Source organism: Rhinatrema bivittatum, chromosome 4 (assembly GCF_901001135.1).
Source record: "Rhinatrema bivittatum chromosome 4, aRhiBiv1.1, whole genome shotgun sequence".
NCBI classification, from domain to species: domain Eukaryota; kingdom Metazoa; phylum Chordata; class Amphibia; order Gymnophiona; family Rhinatrematidae; genus Rhinatrema; species Rhinatrema bivittatum.
The window spans coordinates 206571123-206578758 of record NC_042618.1 but is presented as its reverse complement, the minus strand read 5'-3'; the positions used below and the strand labels follow the sequence as shown (position 1 = coordinate 206578758).

Sequence of the window (7636 nt, the reverse complement as noted above, 5' to 3'; positions counted from 1 at the left end):
CTCAGTGTGCCAGTCAGTTTCCTGTGCCGGGCTCCATCTGATGATGTCACCCATCTGTGAGGACTACCATCTATGAGGACTAACATCCTGCTGACCTAGAAGAACACTTGTTACAGGTAAGCAACTCTGCTTACTCCAGTAAAAAAAAGTATCACCTTACATATATATTTTTTGTTGACCTTTTATTTCTGTGTATTCCATCTAGAAACTGTCCCTTATTTTTCAGTGATAATGTTGACAGCCTGAGCTATGAATGCTGTGTGATTTATGGCGTAAGAGTAGTGACAGGAATTGAAGGAAGGAGTTGGAAGCAGTAGTTTTTGATTGGCTCTGAAATAATGCTAACTAGTGATGTGCATTTGTTTCCTTTATTCGGTGGGTATGCACTTACCTTGCAGATTTTCTAGTGTACGTGAAAAAAGCATAATATGCATGTTTGCAGAGTGAGGTACAGAGTTAATTGAAAGCTTTAAATCATATGAGATACAAGCATACTACCCATTTTCCCATGTGTACTAGAATGTCATTGAGGTACACATGTACCCACCGAATCAAGGAAACAAATGCGCATCTCTAATGCCCACAAAGGAAAGCTGCGCACAGCCCTCAATGCAGATACTGCTCTGCCCTGATGGGCTGGATTCCAGCCTTCTTTGCACAAGATTGAATAGAATCATAAGGCAAACCTAAAACTTTTATTTGGAATGCTCTAAGGCAAAGGTGCATTTCTTGTACGTGGCATAAAGTAAAAGAATGGAGCGCAATAGCTGTTTGCACATTGCTATTGTCATTTGAATCTGTGGCTCTTTCAGTCCCATGGGCCACTTGTGCTCACGGCTGATGATTTTAGAAAATGCAGACTTCTCTGAAACTCTGAATGTCCCAGTCCACTTGGGGGCTTGAGCAGTGATGATTCTCCCAAACACTGAGTCCATCCCGCTTAGTCTGACTGGCTCTGGCTTAATGACATCCTTTTTGTTCTTGATAGCTTTCTGATCAGAGGAGGAGGAACCAGGCAGCCTGGAGCTCAGTCCTGCTTCAAGTGATGTGCTGTCAATGATGCCTGCAAGTTCCTGGAAGCGCAGTTGCACTTCCAAGTCTGATGCACTGGGCTGGAAACACTGCGGTGCCCTGAAGGGGTGCTTGGTAGAAGGTCTGGGGGTTGTGCGTCTCAACCACTGGAAGCTCTCATCCAGTGGTGTCCATGGTGACCAAAGTTGGTATCCTGCCATGCTCACATCTAGCAGATAGCGAGGAAAGCTGTTAGATCTAATGCAGAACTTCCTGTATATGAAATACTACTAAACACAAAATCCAATACCACCCTCAGAAAAGACCCCAGGTGCTGGAGGGAATTGACAATAGATGTGCAGTACTGCGACTTGGGTGAGGCTACAGCTGGTAAGTGGAGGAAAACCTTTGATAAAAAATATGTACAACTTTAAAGTTTTAGGTTAAAGAACCCACCACTGGTTGGAAATTACTAACATTTAATAAATCTTTAGATTATGTAATTAAACAAAGAAATTCTACACACAGCTACTAAGGGAGCCTATTCTCTGGAGTGTGTGCACACTTGTCTGTGTCCCTATCAATGTGAAACCAGAAAAAAATATCTGTGTGATTCATTTAGGGGCCCCCCCCCCCCCCATGCTATCTGAAATTTTGGTGTGGATCAGACATGAAACCAAGAAGTTATTAGGTGGCATAATTGCAAATTATAGAGACTGTACAAAAAAAATACCCCTTCCACAATACTCGTAAACCTTCTGGCAGGTCCAGAAAATGTAGTGTGGATTAGATGTCAAACCAATAGTATCAGGTGCCATAATTGTATGTGCATAGTTGTAGAATACTGAATCAAAAAAAAAAAACCTGTTAGAATCCTCATATCCTCCCTGACATCTTGAAACTTTGGTGTGGACATAAAACAGAAAAGTTAGCAGGGGATGAGAATGATGCATGTGTATTTGTAGAATACATGGATCTAGAAAATAATTACCCATGTCAACTTCTTTAGGTCCCTCTGCTATAGCCTGAAAATTTGGTGTTGTCAGCACACCCAATAGGAAAGTTATTGGCAGAAGAGACACACACAGGGTGATCACGTAAGCCTCCCTTTATTCCAAAAGTAGGCTAAAAATATAAAAAGCTCTTGGGCAGAATAATAAAGTAGCTCTTTAACATATAAGAAAGAATGGTGCTATCATCATTTGCGCTGTGCTGTTACGGTATATCTAGTTCCTGGAACCACCCAACCACAGGCTAGTCATATGGCACAGAGGAAGAAGAAAGGTCTTCTATATATCTCTTATGAATGCGTGTGTTTAATTTTCAAAAACAATTCTACTTTGTTGAAAAATCCAATGAAGACTAACAAACTGTCCGTCTTTTTGTAAATGTAAGATTTCAGGTTTAAGTTGTGGAAGTTCTTTTTCAGCTTGTGATGCTTTGACTGTGCTGAGTCCAGACATGTGCCCCAAGTGTCACAAATCATATTACACAGTGGTCTACGAGGCATCTATGACACTGCCAGTTTGGGGCAATGAAATCCATCCAACAGATGACAGCAATAAGTGAGATTTATGCAAAATAGGTACCACTACATGTCAACAATCCAAGGAGCTTAAGCTTGATATCTGAATCACTCATCTACTCTATTCAGACCCTCCTCTTCCCTTAAAAGAGAAACAAAGTACAGTCAGTTTTCCAAAATTATCCTATTTTTAGCACAACCATGCTGAATAACTAATGGAAAGTTTCCCCCTCATCCTGTGAGACAGACTGTCCTGCACGACTCTGGCAGGGTGACTGGAAATGTTTGTTTGTTGGTACAGAAAATTTTCCCATAAGCAACAGGACTAGTGCTTGTCTACAGATAGTAAACACTTATTCTGTTAAATTAACTTCTCAGATGTTTTCCTTATTTTATAAGGAAAAAATGAATCTCTAATTGAGGATAACACTATAAGCCATGCATCTTTTTCAGCTTTAGAAAGGGCAAGTATTATCATTTGCCATGAGAACATAGGGAGTGTAATTTTCAAAGGGATTTCTGTCGGTAAAAGAGTATTTTTATTCACAGAAGTGGCCTTTTCTGAAATTTTGCACCCAATGTGTGGGTAAACTTGCACATGTATGTCCTGTTTGTGCCAAGTTTAATTGGCCTGAGTGGAGATGTTCCTGGGGGATGGAATTGGAGAAAATGTTTGGATTTGCACATTTTGGATTTGAAAAAGTATGTGTGTAAAATTTCACAAAATAAATCTGTGTGGACGATGTAGCAGATGTTCTTTGAGGGTAGAGCTGATAGGATAATTTGCAAAGCGGTGTCTACTTTGAAAACTGGTGTAATTTCTATGCATATATGCTGCCTTTTTTTAAAATAAAATTTCCCCATAAAAGGGCAATTTTCTGAGTCATTTACCTGTGGTGACGGGAAGTGTTTACAGGAGCAGGGCTTGCAAGTATATGTGTACTTTTATCAAGAAAGAAGGTGCAAAGTTGTGCAGGTACTTTTTCTTAGGTAATTTTCAAAAGGAAACCTATCTGTTTGAAAATTAGTGCAAAATCTGTGGGCAAAAAGTACACACGGACTTTGCAGGTAGTCTGAAAATTGCCTTCTAAAAGTATACTGGCGTTTTGTTTTTAAATAGACTGCTGCTGAAACAGAATAAAGCACTAGGGAGTGAAGTCTTTATTTCATGTCATTCAGTCTTTTCAGGTCAACAGACTCTCAACTATGGTAAGTATGTACTTAACGTTAAAGCAAAGTGTCTCCTGCCATCTGATTGGCTAATGAGAGGCACATTGTTACCTCTAGCCAACAGGATCACAATATGCAAAGTGAACTGGTATGCTTTCAGACACAAGGAATAGTTTCATCATAAGACATTTGACTGGCTCCCGGAAGGGGAATATTACTTTCCTTTGGCCTCAGAACATGTGATGTCATAAAGGTCTGCAGGATGCTAAGCCCAAGAGCAGCAATTTCTTCCAGCAAGGGCCCATACAATGTTCACTCCTTAAATTACTTTCTTTTAATCCTATCAGGTCACAAGTACCTGGCAGGATCCCAAAGAATAGATCCAGTCTTACTTGCTTATAGCCAGAGATTCAGTTTTCCCTAGTTTACATGGCTAATAATAGTCTAAGGCCTTTTTCTCTACGACCTTATCCAAACTTTTCTTACACCCTATGCTAGGTGTCTTGACTTTTGTTGTCTGACAACACGTTCCACATCTTGATTGTGCTCTGAGTGAAAAAGTACTTTCTACAATTTGTTTTAAAGCTGCAGGTTGTTAATTTCAAGGCATGTCCCTTGTTCTAGAATTATTTGAAAAGTAACCATCCTTTAATTACCTGATCTACCCCATTTCATAGCTTCTCAAACTTTTTTGCAGAGGTTTCTCTTTTAAGAAGTGTGCAGTTGAAATGTAATAATATTTTAGAACTTCTAATAAACATTCAAGTGAAATCTGAAATTTGAGAGAATGTGTGAAGAGCTGGATCTGGTGCAGTTGGGTAGGGGTAGTTCAGGGCATGAACATTTGCAGAAGCGGTCAGTTCCTATTATATTGCCTTCTGTTCTTGATAAAGCAAGACTATTGCCCTACCTGTAATCATCCTTGGTTGCTTTTCTCTTTCGATATTATGGTGTCAACATGCATTATAGCACCATTATCCTGTACATCAGTACAGGCCCCTAAAAGTCAGTGTAGTCCAGTTAGGGACAGAACACTATGCAAATATCACATTAGAACAGACCTTAACTCAAAAGCTATCTGTTTAATGTGCTTTCCATTCACAGCTGAGATCAGGCTAAGAGCCTCTACCAGCTGGAAACAGTTATTTCTACTAACCATCAAATAGAACCAATAGAAGAAAAACATTTCTATAGGTATGTACAGCTGGGACAGAATAAATAGGCCTCTCTTTATCTTTACAATACCTTGTTCTGGCACTGAGGCTGCTTCTGAGACCTCCAGGGCTGTTTCTGACAATGTTGTACTTGGACCCTTGCAAAACTATGAAGAAACCCCCTGCTGTGGCAGAGGGCAGTTCACTGCAGTCCTCCTGGAGCAGCACTTTCCAGTGGGGGGGACTCCAGCCACAAGAGTGTAGAAAATAACACAAACTAAAAATGCAAAAAAAGAAACTCAAAGGCTCAAAATGGATCGGAGTGTTCATGACCCAAGGAACTATAATCACCATCAGCTCAATCATGCTGAAAGGAGACCTGCCCTCTGCTCAATCATGGCTGATGTGAACAGACTGATACAATCAAATGATAACCATTTTCCAAGATCTATATTCCAACTGCCATGGTTATTTATTGCATTCTTTTTGTATGCAACAGCACTTAATGGATCTAGCATTTATATATAGTAACATACTAAAGGACTGCCCAGATCCTGGGATAAGTTCAGAAGATCCTTACCTGTGGGGGAGTGAAAAATAAATTCTGGGATAAGCACATTGACTTGCTTTTTAGCATGGTGCTTATTTAATGCCCATTTAAAATCTGAAGCAAATATGTACAGAAGTAACACATGAAACCCTAGAATTATAGTGAGCTTTTACTGAGGCAGCCAACTAGCATTATCATCTACTATTAACATTATTTCCATTTTCTAAATTTATTGCCTTAACATGGAAATTACTATTGCTGGGTCTTGGCTAAGATCAAAAGTAGGTGTGAACTAGCAACAGACTGGACCATTCTGGGCCTTTTGGCCAAGGTTGAGAAATAACAAGCTGGGGTGGGAGGAGGCTGTTAATGTCCTGCCCCACTGGGGACTGAAAACAGTTGGACCCTGGCCAACCTGTGAGTATTAAATCTTAGAAAAATTAATTAAATACTTCTGTGGTTTATTTGTGCAAATAAGTGGGCCTGAAACCTACTACCCTTCTCACTGACTAAACCTATTATTCATGTAGAACATGTGCTACTATTATAATATGGTTTATTTTACAAAGAAATAAGGCAACTAGATTTAGCTCAGGAAAAAGGGGGTCATCCTGAGGGTTGCCATATCCACCCACCCTGTACAAAATTACAGGTCTGCAGGAAGTCTGCAGGTTCTTCAAAATGTCTGGGGTTTTCAAAATTGGTCCTTTACGTGCTCCTTTGCTGACAAAATTCGTTATATTAACTATTCTATTTATCCTTTTTGTAAAGCTGCGATCTTTTTAGTCTCCCTGTAATTTTCAGCTGCCATCTGCTCAGATTTTTAAGAAACCCATTTACTGCAGACAATACAAAGATCTTCATCATTCCTTTCGCCACTTTGATTGTTGTTGTGTTGGACCTTTGATTCAAAGATAAGCGGCAGGGAGCAGATCGGTAATGCAGCAAGAAAGGGGGGTGTTGCAGGGAAGCGATGGACCCACTGTCCCATCCAGTACTGTTTGGAAGCCCAATGGCCCCACCGTACCAGACAGGAAAGGCGGCAGCTTCCTTCCGCGCGGCGTCTGTTCTTCAGTTTAGATTGAAAAACAAAGCCTAATACTGACGGAAGAAGCAATATGCAGGGAGTCCCTAGAAACCTTTTCCCGGGAGCCAAGGCCTGAGGGCTCAGAGCCCATTGCCTTGCCTTGAATTTTGACTGAAGTAATGAAGCGAGTGGCTGCAGGGCGCAGCCTCGCCGGTCACGTGCTCCTTGTTGGCCTCGGTCTCTTTCCCACCCCGAGGGACTACACCTTTCCTTGGGAGCAGCTTCCCACCCCTCACTCACCGCTGGGGGCTGCGCAGCTCCCTGGCCGTGCTCCGGCCACTGCTGCTGCAGCCGCTCTCTTGCTTCGAGCACGGTGCATTTTTCTCTTCGGGCGGCTCCTAGCAACCCGCGGGGTTCGCGTGGGGCCCGGGAGCGGTGGCTGCATCCGCGCGGTCCAGCCCGAGCCAAGCGGCCGGCTCGCGTTCTTTGCTGCCCGCGCATCCAGGGCCAAGTTCAAAGCGTCTAGAACTCTGTAGTTTGACACCTTAATGATCAGGAGAATAAATTCTCACTTCCACAAATGTAAAGATTGCCAATAATCCGAGCGGGTGAGGGGGAGGTGTAATGGGATGCGAAGCCAAGAGGATAGATCCAAGAAAGACATAATGAGATACAAACCAAGAGAAAGATGCAGTATGTGTAATGAAACACAAGCTGCGTAAAACTGGAAGATGTGCATGTACCCTAGTGAATGGAAGACATTTGAGATGTGAAACCCGGGTTTGCCTATATGAAGTTGGGAGAAGGAAGCGATTGCAATGCTTTGCAAGATTTGTAATGAGAGTATAGAGCTGTGAATGTATAATGAAATGCAGGAAACTTATGGGAAACCATTGAATTTGTAGTAAGATGCAATGCTAGGGGCAGAGGAACTATCCTGAGATGAGATATTCCAGTTCCCTGTACGTGTCCAGGACAGCTGGGTTCAGTGAGATGTAAATCAGTGGAATAGACAGAAAATTTTGGGGAGCGGGCAAATTGGGTATGAGGAACATAACCAAAATGACATTCCCACACATTGTGCTCATCTACCCATGGCATGACATTGCTGTACTACTAGTGTGCACCAGGGCTAGATTAAAGCCAATTGATACTCTAAGCACAGCCCAACAATGGTGCCCCTTTGGCCTTTATGTTGC

General features: G+C 41.8%; 1 protein-coding gene across 3 annotated transcripts; it reads right to left on the bottom strand.

Moving 5' to 3' along the window:
* Positions 1-676: 676 nt before the first annotated feature.
* Positions 677-6846, bottom strand: FANCD2OS (FANCD2 opposite strand). Of its 3 annotated transcripts, none has more exons than XM_029599607.1 (3): positions 6738-6813; positions 4952-5137; positions 677-1240 (listed from the first exon to the last, which is right to left on the bottom strand). In XM_029599607.1, the coding sequence occupies exon 3, from the start codon at positions 1230-1232 to the stop codon at positions 696-698; it is 537 nt and encodes a 178-aa protein (XP_029455467.1). In that variant the 5' UTR covers positions 1233-1240; positions 4952-5137; positions 6738-6813; the 3' UTR covers positions 677-695. The 3 variants fall into 3 exon arrangements, with proteins under 3 accessions (XP_029455467.1, XP_029455468.1, XP_029455465.1); XM_029599608.1 differs by lacking the exon at positions 6738-6813 and adding an exon at positions 5441-5901; XM_029599605.1 differs by lacking the exon at positions 4952-5137 and having other exon boundaries at positions 6738-6846.
* Between the last annotated feature and the right edge of the window lie 790 nt (positions 6847-7636).

What these genes read in the sequence shown, in the direction of transcription:
- FANCD2OS (XM_029599605.1), bottom strand. Translation starts at nt 6,816, where the DNA reads ATGCACCGTGCTCGAAGCAAGAGAGCGGCTGCAGCAGCAGTGGCCGGA. An exon ending in GAGCTGCGCAGCCCCCAGCG is followed by an intron (nt 1,241 to 6,737) that starts GTGAGTGAGGGG and finishes GCTATCTGCTAG; the next exon opens with ATGTGAGCATGGCAGGATAC.